General features: G+C 43.2%; 1 protein-coding gene across 1 annotated transcript in view; it reads left to right on the forward strand.

The window, feature by feature from the left end:
* Positions 1-5,867: 5,867 nt before the first annotated feature.
* The window catches only part of MAPRE1 (microtubule associated protein RP/EB family member 1), a 30,760-nt gene continuing 10,857 nt past the window's right edge, over positions 5,868-25,770 (forward strand). Inside the window, exons 1-4 of the mRNA XM_037043858.1 lie at positions 5,868-5,974; positions 10,641-10,764; positions 22,242-22,387; positions 24,586-24,793. Of these exons, the coding sequence (XP_036899753.1) occupies positions 10,644-10,764; positions 22,242-22,387; positions 24,586-24,793 (475 nt within the window). The 5' untranslated portion in view covers positions 5,868-5,974; positions 10,641-10,643. The remainder of the gene's footprint in view (positions 5,975-10,640; positions 10,765-22,241; positions 22,388-24,585; positions 24,794-25,770) is intronic.

The raw sequence follows: 25,770 nt of genomic DNA on the forward strand, positions 1-25,770 counted from the left end.
CTCCCCTAGGGGCTCCTTGCTTCTTTTTAGGTAGAGTGTATGGGGGTGGACAAGATCTTGCCTGGGGTGCAGAGACTGGCCTCCGGACTCTCCGGTGCAGAGAGTTCCACAGCTCTTTGGCTGGGGGGGGCGGTCAGCACCAAATAGACAGGGTCTCCCAGTGGACCTAAGTTCTTACCATTTTCCTGCCAACCGCTACTTCCTGAGTGATCTTCCATCCCAGGCCTGGGTTGGGCCTTGAACCCTCTCTGCAGCCAGGCTGGGCCCATGCTGGCCTCACCCCCTGCTGACTTGTGACCTTAGCTGTTCTTCATAGCCTCTGTTCCTCAGTTTACCCAACTGTAAAACAGGGGTAATTATATCAATATCTTAAGGCCGATGAATGCATTAAATGATTCAGCGTAAGTGAAGAGCATGGAAGAATGTTTTCGGGTAGTAAGTGNGTTGGGCCTTGAACCCTCTCTGCAGCCAGGCTGGGTGCCCATGCTGGCCTCACCCCCTGCTGACTTGTGACCTTAGCTGTTCTTCATAGCCTCTGTTCCTCAGTTTACCCAACTGTAAAACAGGGGTAATTATATCAATATCTTAAGGCCGATGAATGCATTAAATGATTCAGCGTAAGTGAAGAGCATGGAAGAATGTTTTCAGGTAGTAAGTGCTGAGCAAATGCACTGCTTTATTGTTCCTGTTGGAGAACCCTTCTAGCAACCCTGGACCGATGGCGTGGCCAGCATGATTATGGGTGGGAACACTGAGACTGAGTGGTCCCATAAAGAACCCGAGGCCGCACAGCTAGTGGAAAAGCAGTTTGAGGTGGAATCTGTGGTGTCGAAGCCAAAGTCTATTACTGTTTCTCCTTGGTCTTACATGCATCTGTTTCTTTATTTCATTTTTAATCTTTTTTTGTATATGGATTTTTGTTTTGCTGGAGTTCAAAATGGCCGGCTACCGTTTGCAGCCTGGGGTGCAATTTGCCTATTTTCCTGGCTTCCTTCCCTTCCTTCCTCCCGCCTACCTTCCCTCCTCCTCTCCATCCATTCTACATTTTTTTCTTCCCTCCTCCTTTCTGTTTCACTTTATGGATTCCTTAAATTTATTTTATTTTATTCTTATTTTTTATTTTTATTGAATTTATTGGAGTGACATTGGTTAATAAAATTGCATAGGTTTCAGGTGTACAATTCTGTATCATCTGTAAATTGTACTGTGTGTTCACCACCCAAAGTCTCCTTTTGTCACCATGTATCCCCTCTTTACCCTCTTCTACCTTCTGCCTCCCCCCACTTTCCCTTAGTAATCACCATACTGTTGTCTGTGTCTTCGAGGCTTTTTTGGTTTTGTCTTTTGCTTAATCCCTTCACCTTTTCTTCTTAATCCTTACCCAAAGACATTTTTCATTGCTTTTAGAGAGGAATAGGGGAGGGAGGGAAAGAGAGAGAGAGAGAAATACTGATTGGTTACCTTCTGTAGTTGTCCCAACTGGGGATCAAACCCTCAACCTAGGTATGTGCTTTGACCAGGAATCAAACCCACATCCTTTCATTGTACAGGACAATGCTCCAACCAACTGAGCCACACTGGCGAGGGCAATCCCTTTACCTTTTTTGCCCAGCCCCTCAACCCCCCCCCCCCCGCAATAGCTGTCAGCCTGTTTTCTGTATCTCTGAGTCTGTTTCTATTTTGTTTAATTTGTTCATTAGATTCCACATGTAGGTGAACTCATATGGTATTGGTTTTTCTCTGACCAGCTCATTTCACTTAGCGTGTTACTCTCCTGGTCCATTCATGCTGTTGCAAAAAGTAACATTTCCTTTTTTTACAGCTGAGTAATGTTCCATTGTGTAAATGTACCACACCTTTTAATCCACTTCTCTACTGATGGGCATGGGCTGCTTTCAAATCTTGGCTATTGTAAATAACACTACAATGAACATAGGGGTCCATAGATTCTTTTGAATTAGTGTTTTAGGTTTCTTAGAATATATTCCCAGAAGTGGAATCACTGGGTCATAAGGCAGTTGCATTTTTAATATTTTGAGGAAACTCCATACTGGTTTCCACAGTGGCTGCACCAATTTGCATTCCCGCTAACAGTGCCCAAGGGTCCCCTTTTCTCCACATCCTCGCCTGTGCTTGTTGTTTGTTGATTTATTGATGATGGCCATTCTGGCAAGTGTGAGGTGGTATCTCATTGTGGTTTTAATTTGCATTTCTCTGATGATTAGTGACATAGAGCATCTTTTCCTGCCTACTGGCCATCTGTGTGTCCTCTTAGGAGAAGTGTCTGTTTAGGTTCTTTGCCTATTTTTTAATTGGATTGTTTGTTTTTTCTGTGTTAAGTTGTATGAGTTCTTAAAAATTTTTGGATATTACTTCCTTATCAGATGTATCATTGGCAAATATACACTCAGGAGGCTGTCTTTTCATTTTGTTGATGGTTTCTCCTGCTGTGCAAAACCTTTTTAGTTTGATGTAGTCCCATTTGAGAGGATGACAAAACAAATGTGGCCAAATGTTAACATCGGAGGGATTTAGGTGATGGGTATTTTTTTTCTGAACCATTTGAGATTATAAGTCCTTCATTGTGTATTTCCCAATGACCAGACCATTGCTTTACGTAACGATAGTACATTGATCACAATCAGGTAATGCATTCATTCACTTTTTTGTCTAGTCTACATGCCTTATTTATGTTTTTCCAGTTGCTCCAGTAATGCCTTGATGGAGGAAGAGAAATAAATAATAAATGTAATAAATAAATAAATAAACATTTTGACCAGTATCTATTCCCAAATCATACATTGTCCCTGGTTATTTTTTATTTTTAGAACTTTTGATTAATTGTGCCCTGGCTGGTGTGGCTCAGTGGATTGAGTGATGGCCTGCAAACCAAAGGGTTGCTGGTTTGATTCCCAGTTGGGGCACATGCCTGGGTTGTGGGCCAGGTCCCCAGTAGGGGGCATGAAAGATAGGCAACCACACATTGATGTTTCTCTCCCTCTCTTTCTTCCTCCCTTCCCCTCTTTCTAAACATAAATAAAATAAAATCTTTAAAAAACCCCTTTTGATTAATTGTGAAATATACAAACAACATAAATCCTGGTGCTTCAGGCCTTAAAACTTACCTGTGTTTGCCAGCCTTTGGCTCTCTGCATTGCACAAACAAAACAGTAGTTGCATTACTAGAGTTGGTAACTGCTTATTCTGAGTCTTTGAACCTGCTGTTCTCTGACTGGAACAGCTTTCTCCCCGTTCCCTGCCTAGTCCTCTGTTCTCACCTCTTTCAGGCGTCTCCCTGGCTCCCATTCCGAAGCAGGATTAGGAGCCATTCCCTGCTCTGATACTTCTTCCCTGTGGATAGATGGGAGACTCAATCTCAGCACAAAGCTCTCTGCTTTATAATTTATTTTTGTAGTTGTCTCCTTCATGAGCTTGAGGTCCTCAAGGCAGCTGAGACGTTCCAACACCATTTTTGGGTTCAAGAAACTCGTCATATCCCTGGCCAGGTGGCTCAGTTGGTTAGAGCACTGTCCCGTATATCAAAAAAAAGGTCAGTTCAATTCCCAGTCAGAGTACATGCCTGGGTTATAGGTTCAATCCCCAGACTGGGTGCTATTGATGTTTTTCTCTCCCTTCCTCTCTCTCTAAAACCAGTAAACATATCCTCAGGTGAGGATTTAAAAAAAAGGGGGGGAACTTGTCATGCATTGGAAAACTCGGGCCTTGAAGTCATGGTTTTTTGCTTCTGGGGAGGAGACTCACAATTTCTGTGATACTGAGATGACTACATATTAAAACAGTTGCTTAAAGATACATATTTTTTCATTTCACCCTCTCACCTTTTGCAGACAAAGCTTAATCTAATCCAGATAACTTTGACTAGCCCCTTTCTCAGGGACCAGAATGTACTCTGAGCAGGCCGTTGCCTCTCTCTCACCTGTCTGGGAGCTGTCTCTCAGGAGGGAGGTGACTTATTTTGGAGGCCCTTGCTCAGAAACCTGCTGTGGTGCTCTGTGTCTCCAGAACCAGGCCCAAACTCCTCGTCTGGCACTTGATGCTTTTCTTGACTTGGGTTTCTCCACTGATGTCATCTGCCACACTAACGTCCTGCCCCCCAGCCAAAAATAGCCTTTAGGTAATGCTGACAATAGTTGACATTAATTGAATATTGGCATAAATATAAAGGGACTCAGAAATCATTAACACTTATTAGGCATACAATAGTGTGCTAGGAGTGGTCAAGAACTTGACACGTGATAGCCTGGCCAGGTAGTACAGTTGGAGTGTCTTCCCTATACACCCTGGTTGTTGTTTCCATCCCTGGTCAGGGCACGTAGGAATGCATAAACAAGTAGAACAACAAGTCCATGTTTCTCTTTTTCTCTCTTTCCCTTCCTGTCTCTAAAATCAATACATAAAAATTAAGAAAAGAACTTTACACATCTCATTTAATTCTAAACCCTAGCAGCATCAGAATTTGAACCCAGACCTGCTGGCTTTGCTACTTACGACATTCACTTAGCCTGTTGGAAGCTCAATGTCCCGTGTATAAAACGAGGGTAACACATTTTGAAATGAAGCATGAATAATGGAGTAAAAATACTTCTAAGTGATTTTGAAAATCTTTTCTTGATTATCCATGCTTTGTATCAATTCACTATAATGCTAATATTACTTCCCTTGGGCACAGGGCTGTTTCTATATCCTGCTATTTGCCCTTTCCTACCCTAATCTTTTTGCCAGGTTAACACCTCATCTTTTAGGGTAAGTATCAGGTCTTTCTACACTACTTAGGTGAGGTCAGGTCTCATTATGATGTACTCTTGCAGCCCTGCATACCAGAGTGACAACCATTGTGGTTAAAATACTGAAATGCCTCCGGACTGATGGGTAAATAGCTCCTGCCCCAGCTCCTCACCCCACAATCTTCCCTGAACATCTCCCCAGGCTTCGGCAACTAACTGGGGGAGGCCTGGCCCAGAAGGGGTTTCCAGCACCCTACTCCATGCATTGAGGTGCCATCACCCTTGCTGAGTACCGCTCCTGCCTAGCAGTTAGTCTAGTTTGGAATCAAACAGTGATTTGTATCATTATAATTTGTGCCTACCCTGCAGGACTGGAAACTTTTAGGAGCTCAGATGCTCTCTGGTTTCTGCTCACCATCAAATTCCTAGGACCTGATTGACCAGGGAATAGAAATATTTGTTGAACATGTGAATAGATGATAGCTAGATCAGGAAACTAGCTCAAAACCCGGACCAGACTCTGATGTTGAGCCAGTCAATGAACCTCACTGAGCCTCAGTTTCCTCTTCTGTAAAGTAGGGGTAATTCAATTCATTCAGCAAATCTCTAAGAATCCATATATCAGGCACTAGTACACAGGTGGAACAGGACTGAGATTTTTTTTCATCCGTGATACTTAACGAAAAGGCAGACAAAAAGGCACAAGCGATTTCATACTAACAAGAAATAAAAGAATGATGAGATTATAAGGTTACAGAATGCGTCTTTGAAGTAACATTTTCAAGTCTTTCCTTAAGTCCCTATCAAGTATCTTTGCTTAATAACCTATATTTGGAGAAATTCATTGTAAAACCATTCTTTTTTTGTTTTTTGGCTACCGGGGGAGAATTTGTAAACTGGCTCCCACCTCCTAGGCAGTCATACCCGGGCCGGGGCAGAATCTTATTGGCTGTAGCAGACCATGTGGAGCAGCAACCTCCCCGCCCCCTCGCCCCGGCCCCAGCATTCGGTGCCCCGCCCCTTCGGCGTCTCAACAGTCGATCAAGGGCGGGGCTCCGCCCTCGGAGCGCGCCTAGTCTCTATAAAAGGATGACGAGAATTTACGTCGTCGCGTAACGGGGGGTGCGTGTGAGATCATCGCGCGGGCGGGCGGGGTCGGACGGTTTGAACGAGACGAAGACGGAACCGGAGCCGGGCACAGGCAGTGGACGGGGTTCCGCTGAGAGCCGGTGAGCCTGGTAGAGGGCACGGGGAGGCGGCCAGGGGTCGGCCGGGTAAGCCTCGGCCGGGGAGATACCAGCGGGCCTTGCGTGCGGTGCGCGGGTCGCTCTTTACCGCGGTACACTTCGGGCCGGTGGGGGGAAGGGCGGGGCCTTGACCCGGCGCGCGCGGGCTGCGCTTGGGGGTAGCGCTCTCCTTTCCGCAGGGGGCGGGGGCGGGGCTTTGGGCCGGAAGCGGGGGCTGCCCCACAACGCGTGGGGGCTTCTGGGTCGTGGCCGAGTTGTGGAACCTAGACAGAGGTAGCGGGAGGTTGCGGCGTGGCCAGATCGGTTAGGGGGTATGTGGTTGAAGTGGGCCCTGCTGAAAGCTCTGAGGACCACCAGTGTAGAAGGCGATGTTGCTTGATGGTTAAGCGTTAGGGGTTTTATTCAAACCTGGGTTCGATTCTCCTGCTAGGCGACCTTGGGCAGGTGCTTTAAACTCTCTGTGCTTCAGTTTCCTCACCTGTGAAATAGGAACAATAGTAATACTACATCCAGAAAGCTCCAACACAGTGAGTGACAGAAACCAAGCCAGTTCAGTAGACTCCTTTCTTCCTTGGGTATTGAGCGCTTATTAGGTGCTAAGTATTGTGCTAAACACTGGGCTACACTCAACAGCAAGAGGGCAAAGGCCTGCTCCCCAGGAATCTGTTACGTTGGGGTGGGGAGACAGGTAAGAAATGAGGAAATGCATACAAGATAATTTCATGTAACTACTAGGAAGACTGTATGAACAGTGCTTTTCTGATCCCTGCTTCACAGCTGCCCTGGGGTGCTGCAGGGCAGAGCTTGGCTTCTCCATTTGGGGGATGAGGGTCCTGAGGCCCACTGAAGGAAGGTACAGCAGGCCTGGCATCCACCTTTAATGGGATGTCTCTGAGAGTAGTAGTAATAATTATTATTTGTTAATTGGGTACTTGGTGTGTATCAGGCATTGTATTAAGTTCTTGGTGTTGGGCATTATGTCATTTAATATATCACTCTGTCTCTGAGAGAGTATCTTCGTTTTATAAATGGAAGGGCTTAGATTCTTACAGGAGGAGTGACTTATTTCCTGATGTTCAGATGTGGGCAGAACCCACATCTGTGACTCCCGATTCCAGGCTCTCTCATTTAATTCTCATTGCCATATTGTGCAGAAGATATTGTTCACCTTTTACAGGTGAGCCATTTGTGATCCAGAGAGGTGAGGTGTTCATCCAGGGTCACATTGCTTTTTTTCTGGTGGCATCTCCTTCCCCCTCTTTCTGTAGTGCTCAGAATGGTGTCTGGAACATAATAGGGTGCTTAGCAGCTAGCATTGACTGAAAAGGAGTTTGGGAGTCTTCTAGGAGAACTGCTAAAGGGGGAGAGCTAGCTGGGGAGGCAAGAGGATGCTTTTTCAAGGCAGTCAGAAACCTGGTTCAAGGAGTCATTTAAGGGTGAGGTTTGCGGGGTGATCATGGGGTCTTTCATTGAGGCCAAGCAATGGAATCATTGTGGAGGAAGGGTGAGCTTCCTCCAAAACAGACAGGACTCTGTTTTGATTGCCTGGAAGGGCCAGTTAATTGGTTAAGTCAGTGGATATTTATTGCACATCCACATGTGCCTAACCCCAGGTATTTAGTGGGTGCAGAGCTTGCAGAGCACATGGGACCAGGTATTAATGTGCTGGTAATGAAGGAGGTTTGAATTATATGATGATGAAAGGCCATAACGTTTTCAGAACTGGGATGTGGTCTGGAGACACACGTGGCCTAACCAGCTGCTTACAGCTTTTGGTAGCATGACATACACAATACCTGATGTATGTGCGAATGTTGCCAATATAGGTTACAAATGCTCAGCCTAGGACTGTTTTTTTTTTTTTGTTGGCACCCGATAATAGCATTTTGCATATAGTATGCATGTCATTTATTTGTTCATTCCGGGATTTTAAACAGGGAGATGCTTAAGCTGATTTGTGATTGAGAAAATTATCTTGGGCTGCCTTATGAAACAAATTGAGACAGTGAGACAAATTTGAACGTGGTGGCGGTGGATCCAGACAAGAGATGGTGGTGGCAGGTCTCTGTTTTTGGCACTGGAAGTAGGAGGATGAGCAAGACCAGGTCCCTCCCTGCCCTGGACCTAATATCTGTTCTGTGCCAGATAGCATGCCAGGTATTTTATGTACCTTATCTCATCTAAACCTTGCTTTCTCCTGTTCGGATAAGTAGCATTAACTCTTATTGAAGTGCATTGAAGTTAAGTAACTTGCCCAGAGTCATACAATTAATGAATGACATCCTCAAGATCAAATCAAATCCAGTTCCTCCGTGCTTGAAATCTTCAGCTCTTTTCATAGAGCAAGTTGCCTTCTGGGCAAATCTGGCCCTGGAGTCATTCAGAAATGAAGAGGTAATGACAGTCTCCTCTACTGTTCCAGCCCACGGTAGAGGTTGGAATGAAGTGCAGCGGTAACGTGGGATGAGTTTCCCAGTGGAGTCAGAAGCTAAAATGTGCAAGTTTCACATATAACACAGTATTATAATTTCGTTTAAGGTTGGTTTTTTTCCCTAAGATTTTATTTATTTATCTTTAGAGGGGAAGGGAAGGAGAGAAATATTAATGTATGGTTGCCTCTTGTGCGTCCCCTGCTGGGACCTGGCCTGCAACTCAGGCATGTGCCCTGACTGGGAATCGAACCTCCATACTTTGGTTTGCAGGCCTGCGCTAAATCCACCCAACTACACCAGCCAGGGCTTGTTTAAGGTTTTAAAAGTGTTAAAGGTTTACTTTCAGAGAAAAGTTTATACAGATCCATTTTTTCTCTTTCTAACACTGTCCTGCCATCCTGAAAACAAGTAGCATTTACTGAGCTCCCACCATATGCAGGTTACTCTGCCAAGTGCTGGGTGGGGTGTAAGGACACAGAATGAAGTGCCACAAGACAGCATGGGGTCTTTACAGTGGTTCCACGTTTGCCAAGTCCCCCACCCCCCAATTGGTAATATTGGTGTCTTATGAAATGTGGAAAATTATAAGTGGTCGCTGTGAAATCCAGTGTTTCATAGTTGTGTGTCCTCATGGTAATTGCCCCCAGGTTTCGTTTGGATCTGCCTTAGCCTGTCCTTATCTCATATTGCTCAAGTCTTCCCTTCCCACAGTCTGTTTTCTACCAGCAGTCAGGGTGATCTTTTTCAAACTTAAATGAGAGTTTGATTCTACCTCAGAACACTTAACGGAGGCTAAAATCCAAAGTCCTGGAGAGTCCTAATATGATCTGGCTTCTTTGCTGCTTTTCCTGCTTCTATTCCTGCTCTCCCTTCCTCTTGCTCACTGGGCTATAGCCACCTTCTTCCAGATATTCTGATTCTTAAGCTCAAATGTCACTCAGAGAGGCTCTCTGTGATGGCATTCTCTTCACCCCCATTGCCTCAGGCCAATATGAAGTGACACTTGTTTTGTGTATTTGGTCAGTGGTAGACTTCTATTACTAGAACATGAACTCTGCAGACAAGCCATTTGTCTTCCTGCCTGTCTTGTTTCCTGTTCCCAGCAGCAGTGATTGGTAAACATTTGCAGAGTGGATGAGGGTGACGATGGCATCCACATTTAATAGCATTTTAAGTTAATGTGTTTCTTCTGTGTGTGTGTTTCAAAGCCTGTCGGAAGGGTGAGGGGTAGCATTTTCTCAGCTGGGGAAAGAATGTGGACGATGGGGCTGGGCAGGCTTGGCTGCCAGTTTATAGGGTCTCTATGTTGAAACTCTCCTTATCTGTGAAATGAGGAGAATCAAGTGAATCTTACAGAGTTGTCAGGGTTAAATGACAAGTGCTTGTGATCCTCCTGGCGCTTAGTAGGCTCTCAGGTATCCTCCTGTCTCCATGTGGCTCAACACAGAATTAGTAACGAGGATTCTTCACTGTAAGGTTATTTGCCACCACCTTGCAGTACTTAGGTTATTGAAAAGGTTACTTTTGATTGTAAAAGTGGATATGGTCCTTAAAGAAAATTTGGAAAATAGTGAAACGACAAAGAGGAATTAATAAAAAGCCCACTATCTGAAGAATATGCTGTAAACATTTTAATTGTTAATGGGTAAGCTTGAACTGTTTTCTAAACAGACAACATTCTTTTTTTTTAAAAATATTTTATTTATTTATCTTTAGAGGGGAAGGAAAGGAGAGAGGAAGAGAAACATCAATGTATGGTTGCTTCTCCTGCATCCCCTGCTGGGAACTGGCCTGCAACCCAGGAATGTGCCCTGACTGGGAATCGAACTGCGATAGTCTGGTTCGCAGGCCCGCGCTCAATCCACTGAGCTACACTAGCCAGGGCTAAACAGACAACGTTCTTGTTTGTGCATTGGACTCCTTTTGCTAAGCATTTAACCTTCCTCTTACTTAGTGTTCCTTGTACCTTAACATTTTATACCAGTTACATTAAAATGGGGCCTAAATTTTAGGTAGACGGCTGTTGGGCAATTCACGTCAGGTCATGTTTGTTCCAGTCTAGTGGCTGGAGTGTTGGTATCTCTGGTTTGGCTTCTTTGGGAAGAAGGTGAGGCTTAACAATGGAGAGTTCCCACAGGCCTGCCATGGAAGGAAGTGATAGTTCTTCCTTGCATGCTTAATAATGCACACCCTTCTCCTCTCCTCTCGTGCTGCAGAAGATGGCAGTGAATGTATATTCAACGTCAGTCACCAGCGATAACCTCAGTCGACATGACATGCTGGCCTGGATCAATGAGTCGCTGCAGTTGAATCTGACAAAGATCGAACAGTTGTGCTCAGGTAAGAGAAATTCACGAGAATTTTTTCCCAGGGACGCCTGCAGTTCCTTCAGGAATGTGCAGGTCTGTATCTGACTGCAAAAGACACAGGTTCAAGTTTTAAGTTAGGGCTGCCCCATTTCTTTTTCTCAGCTCTGCCCTGGTTTTACTTCTGACAGGAAGTGCTTGAGAAGAGCACACTCCTGGCCTGCGAGTCCATCGCTCCCGCTGTCGAGACTGCACACTGAGGCCTGCAGTGTAGTGCTGCCGTCTCCGTTCACGCTTGTCTCCATCTCCATCTGCATTTAGATTTGAAATGTTTTATTTGAGGACAGTCATTATAATCGCTCTAGTTCTATATTAGTTTATCAGTGGCATTTCTTATTCCAAGGCCAAAGTCAGGCAGGTGCTATTTCAGCCACAATTTTATTGAACTTCTGTTTAATATTGGCAGAGAGGTGATGATTTTTAAAAGTGCATAACACTGATGGTTCTTTCCTTTCTCTCTCCTTTCCCCTCTATCTAAAAATAAATAAAATCTTTAAGATAACACAAGCATGTTCTCTTTTTATGTATGCTAATAGTACAACATTTAGAAAACTGGAAAGAAAAAAATAAATGGTAATAGTTCCATTCAGAGAAGGCCACTGTTTGTTTGTTTTCTTTTCCTTTTCTGTGCATTTTTTCAGGTTAATCTCATATTGTGGCTATTTTTTAGTGTCATTCACTCTCTTGCAACTGTTCAGTGCTTACCTGTAATGGGTGTATACTGTTGCTTTCTATGGATGTGCTGGAGTTGTTTACTGTCTTCCCAAATTTTGGACATTTAGGGTTCTAATTTTTACATTATGACTGTGGCTAGGCTGAGTATTTTTCACATTAACCTTAACCGCTGTTTATTTCCACAGTGAATCCTAGAAGTAGAATTACTAGTTCATAGGGTGTGAACTATAGGTTCTTGGTAATTGTTTTTCATAAAGGTGTTAGCAGTTTCTACTTTCTTTAAAGACTTCCTGTCTCACCTTTTGGGAGTTTGGCTGTCTACCCCTGACGGTCCTGAAATAAGGAATGTGCCGGGTTATCAAAACTGGATTTACCGCAGAAGCCAAGAATATGCCAGAGAAAGATGAGACATATATTCTGCTATTTAAGTTTTTATATTGTTTGTGGGATAGATCATTAGAATCCTCAGGTTCTTCCAGTAATGACAGTAATTGTGTTATGTGAATGCTTTTCACATACCTCTTCATTTAATTCTCGTCCTACCTCCAGAAGGTAAGGGTGTTTATTAACCCCATTTTACGGATGGGGAAATGGGTTTAGATAAATTGAGTAAAAAGTCCAGGATTATACAGCCAAGAATAGAATTGAGTCTGGTGGAGGCTTCATCTGAATCAACAGCCCATGTTCTTCAACCCCTGTACCTTACTCATTCTCTAGACTTTCCCTTTACCAACTGGTGCCATTTGGATCAATTTAAAATTATTGTTCTTTGGAGTCTATTATGCTAAATGAAATAAGCCAGGTGGTGAAAGACAAATACCGTATGATTTCACCTATAAGTGGAACCTAATCAACAGAACAAACAAGTGAGCAAAATAGAAACGTGGAAATAAAGAACATACAGTGACCAGAGGGGAGAGAGAGAGGGGGATAAGGGGGAAAAGAAGGGGAAGGGTGAAGTCAAGGAACATGTCTAGAGGACCCATGGACAAAGACAAGGGGGGGAGGATTGAATGTGGGAGGTGGGGGATAGGTAGGGCAGCGAAGAGTAATGGGGGAAAAATGGGAACAGCTATAGCTGAACAACAATAAAAAGAAAAAATGAAACTATTGTTCTCATGATTTTTTTAAAGTTTACTGATTTTTAGGGAGATGGAGCAGGGGGGAGAGCAAGAGGAACATTGATTTGTTGTTGTTCCACTCGTTTTACGCACTTACTGGTTGATTCTGACATGTGCCCTGACCAGGAATGGAACCCACAGCCCTGGTGCATCGGGTGCCGCGCCAGCCAACAGGACTACTCGGCCTGGGCTGTATGGTTTTTTAAGATGAATGCAGCTTTGCACTTCCTTATTCTATAGCTGTGTCCTAGTCTTGGTCTTAGTTTCATTTGCTCGTCTTGTTATTTCCCCTGTGAAGCTTAATCTCAGTTTTACAGAGGGTCAGAGAGAGGCTTCACATGAAGTTGTTCAGTGAAAAACTGGTGCCCCAGAGTCATGCTGATGAAACGTGAGTTACTTTGTCAGTCAGAGGTGCAGGTTGTCAGCCCTAAATCTGGGCAGCTTTCCCCTCATTTTCTGTTATTTTCCTCAGTTTCATTACCACATCCCTATTTGTTAGCAGCTTTTAAAGCACGTGTTTGACCCGTGATTTATGACTAATGTGGGGATGAGGTCATCCTAGTTTTCATTGGAGCTGGCTTTTTCAATAGCAGTTTCTCCCTAAAATTTACCTCTTTCAATAGGTATACTTCAAAGTATATTTCACTTAGTTAATGGGAAAATGAGATCCCTTTTCCTGTGTAGACAAGAGTTGTACATATGCTGATCTGGCTGCAGGTTGATCTCAGTCAGACAGGAAGTTGTGCTAGGACGAGGATTCAGTCCTCTGAGCCATGTGACTTTGGAGCCTTTAATATTCTAGTTCCTCATTTGTGAACTGGGGCAGTTGGACCTGGCCCACCATAAAAACAGCTGTTAGATGTGGATTCTGTACCAGACCCTGGAGGCAAGTACAGATCTCTTGAGGGAGGAGGGCACATGCTGGTATTACAGGTGGGGAGATGACTACCTGTGGGTCATGGCGCATGCGTTATAGAGCCTGATTTTGAACCCAGGTTTTTCTGACCACACAACCCACGTCCTTTCTCTTGTGTACATGTTACATCTTTTTAAAAGAAGCATTTGTCCCTGGCCTCGTAGCTCCGATGGCTAGAGCATCATCCTGATATGTCAGCGTTGTGGCTTCAATTCCAGCTCAGGGCACATACAACAAATAGCCATTGGATGGTTGAATAAGTGGAACAACAAAGTGATGTTTCTCTCCCTCTCTCCCTGTCTCCCTTCCTCTCTAAAATCAGTAAATAATAAAAATGTTTTAAAAGGTGTATAAAAATAAAAGAACTGTTTGCAAGAGTTAACATTGATTACATGTAGTTAATTACACAGTACTGCCTCATTAAGAATCTGTAAAGAATTTCTTTTTTTAAAAATATAATTTTATTTATTTATTTTTTAAATGTGTGGAATTTTTTTTTAAAGATTTTATTTATTTATGTATCTTTAGAGGGGAAGGAGAGAGGGAGAGAAACATCAATGTATGGTTGCCTTTTTGTGCATCCCCTGCTGGGAGTTGGCCTGCAGGGAACCAGCCTGCAACCCAGGCATGTGCCCTGACTGGGGATCGAACTGCGATCCTCTGGTTCGCAGGCCTGTGCTCAATCCACTGAGCTACACCAGCCAGGAAGAATCTGTAAAGAATTTCAACTGTGCCTTCTAGGGCTGTTACTTCTCTTGCCCTAGATAAAATGCTTTTCTCCAGTAGGAAATGGTAAGTGCAGGACTTAACTGTGATTTGTAAACAAAATTTTATTCATTCATAACTAGTTCTCTTGAGAGCCCTGCAGGACTTCTCTTACACTGTGTAGATGGTCGCATTGTCCTTCACATTAATGTTTAGAAAATTAGTCTCAGCTTCCAGTTGAGACCAAGCAGGATGAGCTGCAGACACTGTCCTTTGAAGAAGGCCTGCTGCCAGGGGGTCAGAGTCACAGAGAAGGTGCAGCTCCTCAGATGCTTGTGTTTACGGAGACCAAAGCAGAATCGCTTAGTCTTTTTTTTAATGCTTATTTATTTTTAGAGAGAGGAGAATGGAAGGAGAAAGAGAGGAAGAGAAACATCAGTGTGTGGTTGCATCTCACCCCCCCCACNCCCCCCCCCCCCCCCCCCCCCACTGGGGACTTGGCCTGCAACCCAGGCATGTGCCCTGACTGGGAGTCAAACCGGTGACCCTTTGGTTCTCAGCCCGTGCTCAATCCACTGAGCTACACCAGTCAGGGCCACTTAGTCTTTAATGCTGGTTCCTGGTGCCTCCTCTTCTAAGTTCTGATGAGAAGAGGATCAAGCAGATTAAAATTCTCTCCCAAACATACGCTTTAAAAGGTAGGAATAGGTTTTTCTCTTGAGAGAGCATAGTTCTAAGGTCCCACACTATTAATGTGCTGGCTGCCTGTGGATTGGCTGTGTTGTGCCAGTATTGTGGGCACTGAATCCCCACCCCCAGCCCCGGCGGAAGTGAAATGAGCCTTTGCTTGGCTCTTGTAGTGAGATAAGGTGAGGATAGCTTTCAGTGACAGAGTTGGTAGGTTGTTGTTCAAGATTCATTACATTCTCTAGCCTCCCTGTTTTGGAGAGCTCAGCATCAAGAAAACAAAGCTGATCCCACAGAAGGATTTTGACGACAGATTGCTTGTGTCAAACGGGGATGCCAGTTGCCTTTTGTCACCCATTGCAGTTTCCTCAGCTCCGTTCCTTATTTAGGCCCCTCTGCATTTTCCCAGGGGCCCAGCATGGGGCTTTGAACCTGTCAGGTGGCTCTTGCAGAATGTTCTCGGCTCCCTTTCCCTTCCCCTTGTCTTGTCTCCTCCAGTCTGGCCTCTGCCATTGCTTGTGTGCTGCACAGGATAGGGGAAGTGGTCACGTGCTCCCAGACAAATGCTAGGTTTCCTTCTTCCTCACCTTATTGTGGGGCCCTGCCAGCCCTTGGGTTTCTGTAAAACGGCTTGTCAGGCCCTGGCTGGTGTAGCTCAGTGGATTGAGCGCGAGCCTGTGAACCAGAGGATCGTGGTTCGATTCCCAATCAGGGCACATGCCTGGGTTGCAGGCCAGTTCCCAGCAGGGGACGCACGAGAGGCAACCATACATTGATCTTCTCCTCTCTCCTTTCCTTCCCCTCTAAAGATAAATAAATAAAATCTTAAAAAACAAACAAACAAACAACGGCTTGTCAGTCTTGTTCATTTCTCTCTGAGGGTGTGTAACCATGTCCCTAACCAGGCTTACCTCACTACTTCTCAGGTTGACTCCCTTTTATAGACACTCCATGTGAGGGCCATGATTTTGCCATTCTTCCGGTCTAAGAACGTCTGTATCTAATTGGCAGGGTTTCATATGTCTTTTGAAGGGATTTTTAGATTCAGCCCCTTCTTAGCATTTGTTTTAAAGTCCTTGCCTGAGGATACATTGATTGATTTTTAGAAAGAGGAAAAATGGGGGGTGGGTTGAGGGAGAGAAACATCCATCAGTTGCCTCTCATATGCGCCCCAACCAGGACCAAACCAGTAACCTGGGCATGTGCCCTGATGGGGAATGGAACCTGGGACCTTGTGGTGCACAGAACGATGCTCCAGCCAATGGAGCCATAGCAGCCAAGGCCAGCACCGCTCACTTTGCTCACTGCTGCCCCAGTGGCCCCTGACTGGGCACTAGATTCCTTCTAGGTTCCCGCACCCCCACGTTGTTCTACCACATTAGTTTGCAACTTTTCTAGGAGAGCATTTTTATTGAGTCACTCCTGTGCTCAAAGAAGTANGCGCACCCCAACCAGGACCAAACTAGTAACCTGGGCATGTGCCCTGATGGGGAATGGAACCTGGGACCTACCTTGTGGTGCACAGAACGATGCTCCAGCCAATGGAGCCATAGCAGCCAAGGCCAGCACCGCTCACTTTGCTCACTGCTGCCCCAGTGGCCCCTGACTGGGCACTAGATTCCTTCTAGGTTCCCGCACCCCCACGTTGTTCTACCACATTAGTTTGCAACTTTTCTAGGAGAGCATTTTTATTGAGTCACTCCTGTGCTCAAAGAAGTATTATTTCAAACTTTTTTGCCTAAGCCTTCAAGCACCTTCTTGGTTTTTCTTTGCCTTAATTAAAGCAAAACAAAACGAAAGACAAGAAACTTACTTTCCTTTGATTGTAAATGATTAAGTCATTGCTATCGAAACATTAAGAAAACAATAGTCCACTGGAATGTCACAAGTTAGTGATAGTCATTATTAGCTCTTAGCCGTATTTCTTCCTGAAATTATAGCTTTATTTATTGAGTGCTTCCAGGCCAGGTACTTTGTAAAGCGCTTCACATGTATGATCTGGAGGGTCAGGACTGTCACTGTCTTTTTCCAGGTCGGGAAGTGAGGTGCAGAGAGGTTGACAGCTTGCCCAAGCTTACTCTTCTTACCTGTACTTAACTGACATAGTGTACATGTGGGGGTTTTAATGATATTTTTTTAATTTTAGAGAAGAAGCAAGAGAGAAACATAGATTTGTTGTTTCACATATTTATGCAATCACTGGTTGATTGCTGTATGTGCCCTGACTCAGGATCGAACCTGTGACTTGGGCATGTCAGGATGATGATCTAACGAACTGAACTACACTGCCAAGGCTGCATATATGGTTTTTATTTTTTGAAATACTGAAAGTCTGAAAATGGTTTAAAATTTGAGAAGAACAGAAAGATAAAAACAGTGATAAAAATCTCCCTTCTAACTGCTTAAAATTTGAGAAGAACAGAAAGATAAAAACAGTGATAAAAATCTCCCTTCTAACTGCTGTCCTCCAGATGCCCAGTTCTCCTCCCCAGAGGAAATGCGGTGTTACCGGCTGGGTAGCATCCTGAGAGAGTGTGTACATATTAGCAGAAACGTCACATCCATCTATCCACATTATGTGTGTGTTTGTGTGCACGTGCTCTTCCCTCCACCCCCCCCTTCACACAGATGACAGCATGTTTAATCACAGTGTACATTCCGGAGGGTATTCCATGTCTACGTATCGTCAGATGCCGTGTTACTTTCTTTCATGGCTGTGTGTACTGTAATGTCCTTGGACCAGTCCCATGTCTGTGGACGTGTAGTTTGTTTCCAGTCTGTTGATACTAGAGATTGTTACAGTAACATAATACAAATGTGTTGTACGGTTTTGTTTCCTCCTTAAAACGTTAAAACAGGATTATTTTTCTCATGTTAGATTTCTTGAGGATGATTTTTAATGCCTGAATTAATCACTTCTCACAGCCCTCTATTTCCAAATTTTATTCATCCTGTAAAACGACTCAAGCCTTATCTACTCCCTAAAGCCCGAACACTCTTTTTTAAAAATATATTTTATTTCCTTTTTTTTTATTTTTAGAGAGAGGGGAGGGGAAGGAGAAAGAGAGGGAGAGAAACATCAATGTGTGGTTGCCTCTCATATGGCCTCCACTGGGGACCTGGCCTGCAACCCAGACATGTGCCCTGACTGGGAATCAAACTGAGACCCTTTGGTTCACAGCCCACACTCAATCCACTGAGCTACACCAACCAGGGCTCCGAACACTCTTACATGTAGTAGTTGGAATGTGTTTCCTCTGTATTAGGGTCAAAACACTGGAGTTTTCTGATACGGGAGCATCCATTCATGTAGAATGTTGGCTGCAATTTTCATCTAATTCTCCAAGGGACCTTTGACCCAAAAGGGCTGAGAGCCGTTGCACGTGAGATACTTACAGTAAGCCTGTGGAGCAGGGGCCACTCAGTGCCCTTGCTTTGTGTTCTCGGTTCCAGCGCAGCTCCTGGCAGGGTGGGGCTGTGGCTGTCACATGTGGGAGTTGATGACATGACATAGTTAGCTGATCCTGTGCTAAGTCTGTCTGCATCCTTAAGGGACTGTTCTGTTGCAGATTGTTAGGACAGCAGCCTTTTAACAGTGTCCCCTGTTTGTGTTGCCAGTCATTGTTACTAAGGTGGAGCCTGGAAGGAATGCCCTTCTAAACCTCTTCTGTGCCTAGCGGAGACTTCTATAGGCCAGGAGTTTTCAGCCCTTTTGTGTAAAGCAGCTGATATATTGTACTTTTTTCTTTTAAGCATTTGCCGCCTATTTTGGTGTTCCGATTATAACATATTCACTGTAGTGTGTGTGTGTGTGTGTGTGTGTGTTTATTTATATAATTAAATATTTAAAAAATAGAATGCATTTAGTACCACCTGTCAGATATGGCCAGTATTCAACAATTTTTTATTTGCAAAACAATAATCATATTGTTAAAACTAATAAATTTTCTTGTTTTTTTTCTATGCATGTATATCAAGATGGATATTTATATGTATGTAGATGTAGATGAAGATGTATATTCTTTTAATATTAAATCTTGAGCTTTTCCTGAGGAAGTAAAAAAAATGTGTTGAATTCCTGCATAATATTCTGTCAGACAGATGGCATTGCTAAATGTATGTAATTGATTGCAGCTACTGTGGGAGATAGAGGTCACTTCCATTTTTTTTCTTGTTGGTTCAGACACGTGTATTTTTAAAACACCTACAAGAGTAGAAGCATCTAAAACTCTAACAGTGTCCGAGGACAACGTCAGATGTGCAGTTGAACCCTCTTCAGGATACTCGGAACCAGTGCCTGGAACATGAGCCTGGATCCCCACGTAGTCCTTGGCCACTCACATTTCTTTTGTGAATTGTCCAGTTGCTTTGTCCATTTTTACTGGGGTCTTAATTTTTTAAAATATGTATTAGATCTGTTTCAGCCAGTTAGACTATAGCGGCATGCTGTATCTTTTTTTTGTCTCCTAACCCAGGAAATGCTTTTTTATTCAACTGTAGTGTGTTCCACGAGGGTGTGTAATGGTGTTGTGAAAAAGAGCACTGGACAGGGAGTTCAGGATGCCTGGGGTGTGGTCCTGAGCTTGGCCTTTGGCCTTTGTGGTTTGGGGCCACCATTTTTGGGTCTCACATTTTAGATTTAAGGCTCTAAGGATTTTTCTAGCTCTAAAATAAAAACTGATGGTTCTTCAAGCAGGCTTTTCTGAGAAGCAGGTAGCTGCTGCTTCTAAGTGGTTTTGGTTGACTTGATCTGGAAGTCCCACGAATGGGTTGCGAATACTGGGCATTTTGTAAGAGCACACCATTTTGTTTCAGAAAAATATTTTTTATGTGTAAAGCAGTGCTACAGGTGTAGATGCTTCATAGGTTATCTGTGTGTGTGTTTTTATTTAAGTTGATTTGTATATATCAGTATCCAAATAAGCTCTGTACATTACAGTTGGTAAATTGTGACTTTTAAATCTTTTATTTAAAAATATTTTTAAGTTGAATTTATTGGTGCTACATTGGTTAATATTGATATTAAGTAGCTTTTAAAATATAACAATTACTAGAGCTTTTAAATGTAAATATCTAGAAATAAAGAGTTCTTTCTCAAATATAACAATTACTCTTCTTCATGCTGTTAGTTTGTTGAAGATACTGGGGTCCTTGTCCTTGAGAATTTAGGACACTGTGTCTCTATTTGTAAAAATATAAATATTACTAATGCACTGCCAGCTACATAGAATGCCTTCAGTATATTTTCTCTTGCATGAATAGTAAATCAGCCACTTCAGAAAAAATCAGGCTTTCATTTTCGGATGCTCCTTTCTACTAAGAATGTCACTCTGGTCACTGAAGTGTTTTGCTCTCATTGCATCTTCTTTCCAAAAATAATGACAGTGACACTCTTTGTGCTGGAACTGGCAGGGAGCCATTGTAAATAAGTTTGTTATACATACGGTGGCGGTCTCGAGTGCTGCGGAACATCTACTGCCTGACTGGTCACTAGATTTCTCGCTTCCTTCCCTGTCTTGTCTTTGTGGCGAATTAGCCCTGGCCAGGCCAGAAGCACACAGCGAGGCCTGCTCTGTGTTGGAAAGTGCAGTTGGTAGGCATTAGAGAAAAATGGGCAAGTGGGGGAAGGAATGAAATTGGGGAGCAAATGGGATGAAATACATGAAAATAATTTCCTATAGTGGCCTTTAAAATAAAAAAATTATTTTAAAAAGATTTTATTTATTTTTAGAGAATGGGGGAGGGAGGAAGAAAGGAAGAGAAACCTCAGTGTGGGAGAGAAACATCGATTGATTGCCTCTTGCACGTTGCCAACACCTTCAACCAGGGATCTGGCCTGCAACCCAGGCCTGTGCCCTGACTGGGAATCAAACCAGTGATCTTTCAGCTTGCAGGATGATGCCCAACCTGCTGAGCTGTACCAGTCAGGGACATTAATTGATTCTTGTGTGTGCTCTGCCTGGGGATCAGTCGAATTGAACCTGAAAACTTGGCGTATGGGAAGGCACTTGAACCAACTGAGTTTACCCGGCCAGGCCCTTGTTGAGTAATATTCTGTTGTATATATTGGGTTGGCCCAAAAGCTCCTATGGTTTTTCTGTAAAATAAAAGAGGTTTTTCTTTTTCACCAGTAACTTTATTGATTTAGATATTTTGAGTAGGTTGGCTATCTCCCGTGTGGTATAACATTGATTGTTCTCAATTAATGCCTCCATTGGATCCTTATCAACTTCATCTGGTCTGCCCAGCTGTGGAGCATCGTCCAGTGAGAAATCTCCAGCATGAAACTTTGCAGATCGCTTTTGACGTGTTCAATCAGTCATAGTACTATCTCCATACAGTGTAAAAATCTGTTTTTTGCATTTCAGTTGTGTTTTTATGTTTTTTGAAATAATAAAGCATAATATTCCAAAAACATTGCTTATTTTTTCTGTCTTCAGTATTAAAATGGCTACACAAAAGTTCACTGGTCTTTTTTAAATTATATGTTGATATCACAGCTCTCACAATACAATCTAACAAAATTGTTTTTTTTTGTATGGGTCTTTTATTTTTCTTATTTTTTTAATTTTTATTATTATTTAATTCTTGTTCAAGTACAGTTTTCTGTCTTATATTCCCATCCCTGTCCCCCGCTGCAGTGCTCCCCATAACAAAATTGTTTTGAATGAAGTTAAACACTGTTAGAGCCATCTTACAGAAAAAACCACACAAACTCTTTGGCCAACTCAGTATATATCACGGCTTTGGCCAGTTGTCCACTGATGGGCACTTGCATTGCTTCCATATCTTGGCTCTTGTAAATAGTGCTGCAGTGAGCATAGTTAAGTTTATGTAGAGATGTGAAAAGATCAGGAAGGACAGACATCTTAGGGGAAAAAATTTTTTTTTAACCTAGGTTGGAGAATGGATTTTTGAAATACTTGGGAAATCCCTCCTGCTCAGGAGGAGGGGATGGGTATGTCCTTGGGAAAAATCAGAAAATGGCACCTCTGTTTCTCTTTTTTCTGTTCTATGCATTTTTTTGCAGTGATCATTTTATTGTTATGTTAGTTTCTAATAAAGAGTAGTTTTAAAATTTCATAGAAATACTGCTTTTCTCCTTATCATAGTCTTCCTCGTTACAAGTGTGTTGTAGAACCTATCAGGTAAAATCTCAGTCTTGTGAAATTATTGAAATGACTTTGACGCCAAGTGGTATTAATAGCGTTTGTGCTTTATAGGTCCACTGTACAGCTTTTAAAATTGTACCTGGGTTACGTGGGCTTGGGGTAAAGTTCACCCTGCTTCTTTAATGATAACATTTAATGACTTGATGTGTCTTTTATTCTTCTGTTGTTCATCCAGGGGCTGCCTATTGTCAGTTTATGGACATGCTGTTCCCTGGCTCCATTGCCTTGAAGAAAGTGAAATTCCAAGCTAAGCTAGAACATGAATACATCCAGAACTTCAAAATACTGCAAGCAGGTTTTAAGAGAATGGGTGTTGACAAAGTAGGTAAATTTTATTCTTTCGTTTAGCTTGTTTCTTGACTAGTGATTATTACTAAGGAGACAGATGCTGGCCCATGACTTTGAACATTTTCTTTTTTCTTTTCCCAATTTATATTGTTTTTTTCTCCTGTTAGCATAGAATTTACTGGGCGTGAAGTTTCCCTCTAACCTCCTACCTGGCCCCTCCCCCCAGCCACACCCCCCAGTTCCCTTGCTGTCTTCTTAGTGAAGTTTGTTAACCTGTAGGAATCAGCCTGTTTAATCTCTATTAGTTTGAGCTGTAACTCTTTAATCCCTGGATTTACCTTTGTAAAGCATACCATATGGTACAGTAAGTAGTTCTAATAGAGAAGATTCTAGAAATACTTGCTTTGTAGAATCGAGGTACAAGGAAGATCCCTTTGGGTTGGGAATGTCCCTTGTGCCCCCAGTGTTATTTAAAGGTACCAGAAACATGGCCCAGGCTTCATTAGGACAAAGATTGCCTCTTTAGTAGGTAATATTAATAGATTATAGTCATGAGCCACATGATGTTTTAGTCAACAAGGACAGCTATCTGAGATTATAATGGAGCTGAAAAATTCCTGTCACCTTGTGACGTTGTAGCGTCATAGCACAGTGCGTTAGTGCTCCTGGTGGTGCTGGTGTAAGTAAGCCTACTGCTCTGCCAGTCTTGTAAAGGTATGGTATATAGTCCAGGTAATTATTATGTGCAAGTACACAATACCTGATAATGATAGTGAACGACTGTGTTACTGGTTTATGCTTTCACCATACTGTACTTTTTAACCGTTACTTTAGAGCATTCTCTTTCCACGTAAGAAGTTTGCTGTAAAACAGCACGCTGCGTCATGCCAGCAGCGGCCTCGCCCATCCCGCCTGTTGCCTCATTCCGTCTTGTGCTTGATTTAATCTTGTGAGGTGCTGTAGTTACATTCTGTGCGGGCTTACCGTCTGGGGGTTGCAGGCTGTTACCTGTGGCCCAGGTGTGTAGTAGACTACGCCCTCCAGGTTTGTGTAAGTGTAGGCTGTGGCAAAATTGCCTAGCAGTGCATTTCTCAAGACACACCCTGTTGGTGAGCAGTGTGTATCCGTTGCAAAATGGGGGGGGGTCTGCCCCCACCCGTCAGAAAGGTTTATCCTTTTAAGCCATTTTGGGGGGAAAATAATTTTTTAGTAAAGCTTATAATAACCCCCTAATTAGCTTGCTGGTTTATCAGTCTTTATTTTAGTTTTGACTCTGCAGTATATAAAATATGCACGTGTATTGTAAGAATACCATTTAGTTACCAGGCAAAGGTTAAACCAGGTGTAGCTTATTATATACAGTAATTTTTCCTTTTATAGAATTTAATTTTGAAAAATAAGTAAGTACCTAGAGTGAACAGAAGTCGAGAGTATCGCGCAGTGAATCCCCAAGCGCCTCCACAGTGACCAGCTCTCGTCTGGCTTCGTTTCAGTCCTGCCTCTGCCCGGCCACGTGTCTTCCTGGGTGGTTTTGGAATTCCAGACACAGTGTTTTACTTACAGATGTTTCAGTGTCATACAAAGTAATTTTATGTTTATTTGTTTAGAGTGTGGGTATAGTTCAGATTATTACATGTGTTTTTTATAAAAGTGCCATTGACCCTGGAATTCTTGAAGATAAACTCGGGCCAGTAGTCCAGTGACTTGAAGTAATACCTGATAACATAGTACTCTTGTGTAGTAACAAAACTTAGAGTCCTTAAAGTATATTTTAAAAAGATTGGAATTACTGTAAAAACATGCCATTTTGCAGAAATCTATCCTTGACCAGTTTTTAAAACAATTTTTTTAACATGGTTTATTGTAGATACCCGTGTTTGTGCTCTGGATTCTTTACTTTGTGACAGGCACTGTGGCCATGCAAGTTACACAGGAGACTTGCTCCGTACAGTGGAGTGTCATACAGTAGGATGTGTTTGGGATTGTGTATGTGACTTACATGTGATACTTGTTCCTGTTGCATTTCTGATTCCTTTTGGTGGCCTTGGAGGGGGCTTGGTAGGTAGAAGTATTCTGCGAAAGGCAAACTGGATGAAACTTGCTTTATAAACTTTCTAAGTTCTTGCTTCTAAACTATTTTAGAGCTTTGTACCCATTGGATGCGCGGACATGTGTGGTGCTTGCAGAAAGCCTCTTGCTTTGGGCTAAACAGTCTTGATGTTTCTCTGCAGATAATTCCTGTGGACAGATTAGTAAAAGGAAAGTTTCAGGACAATTTTGAATTCGTTCAGTGGTTCAAGAAGTTTTTTGATGCAAACTATGATGGAAAAGACTATGACCCTGTAGCCGCCAGACAAGGTCAAGAAACCGCCGTGGCCCCCTCCCTTGTTGCTCCAGCTCTGAACAAACCGAAGAAACCTCTCAGCTCTAGCAGTGCAGGTAAAAATCCAAACAAATACCATTTCCAAGTAATAGTTTTCCAGGTGTTCATTTATTCATTCAACATGTAACCAGAATTGGTGAGTAGCCACGGGCTTAAGGAGCTTAAGGAGCCTGTGTGGCAGGAGCAGGTAGTGTGGCATCAGGCAGACCTGTGTTTATGGTTTGGGGGCTCTGTAGCCTTGTGTGAGCCACTTCGCCTCTGCCCTGCAGTTTCCTCCTATATAAAAGGGGACTGAGTATGTGTCCCAGAGGGTTGCTTTTGAGGCCTGAATGAGTTACTGTGTGCAGCTTTGCCAAGGCTCTTCAGTTGTATGGGATAGAAACCCCTGAGGCTAGCTCACATGAAAGAGAGCTTCAGTTTGAACACAAGGACGTTACACAGAGCCCCATTACAACGACCCGAGCTCCCAGGAACTTAAGGAGCTCTCTGGGTCTCTCAGGGACTGTTCTCGGCGCTCTGCATCGTCAGTGTACTTGCAGACCAGCTTCCGGTACTTACATTTCCCCTGCCCTCCCAAGACCTTTAGCTGTTAAGTGGCTTTGGCTTGCTTTGATGCCAGTACAATCTGGCGGGGGCGGGGTGGGGGGCTGTTTTTAGAGATGTTCTCTTAAAAAGTCCTGGCCTGGAGGTTTCCCAAAATGTGTTTGCAGTAGTATGTCTGTAGACCATACCTGTACAGAGCATCTACAGGTGCTAGTTCCGCCTTTTCCAGAGGTGGCAAGAATATTAGTTAAGGTCCCATTGTACCTTGAGAGAGAGGCTGATCCGTTGGGTAGGAAGAGAGGGATGATGGGTACTTTTTAATTTTCATGTGACCGAATATAAATGGGATCATAAAATGTGTCTTTTTTGTGTCTGGCTTTTTTCGTTTAGCATGTTTTCAACATTTATCCATGTCGTAGCCTGTATTGGTACTTTATTCCTTTGTATGGGTGAATAGTATTCTATTGTGGCACATTTTATTTATCAGTTG

Source organism: Sturnira hondurensis, unplaced genomic scaffold, assembly GCF_014824575.4.
Source record: "Sturnira hondurensis isolate 20B ecotype Veracruz unplaced genomic scaffold, ASM1482457v3 Scaffold0004136, whole genome shotgun sequence".
NCBI lineage: Eukaryota > Metazoa > Chordata > Mammalia > Chiroptera > Phyllostomidae > Sturnira > Sturnira hondurensis.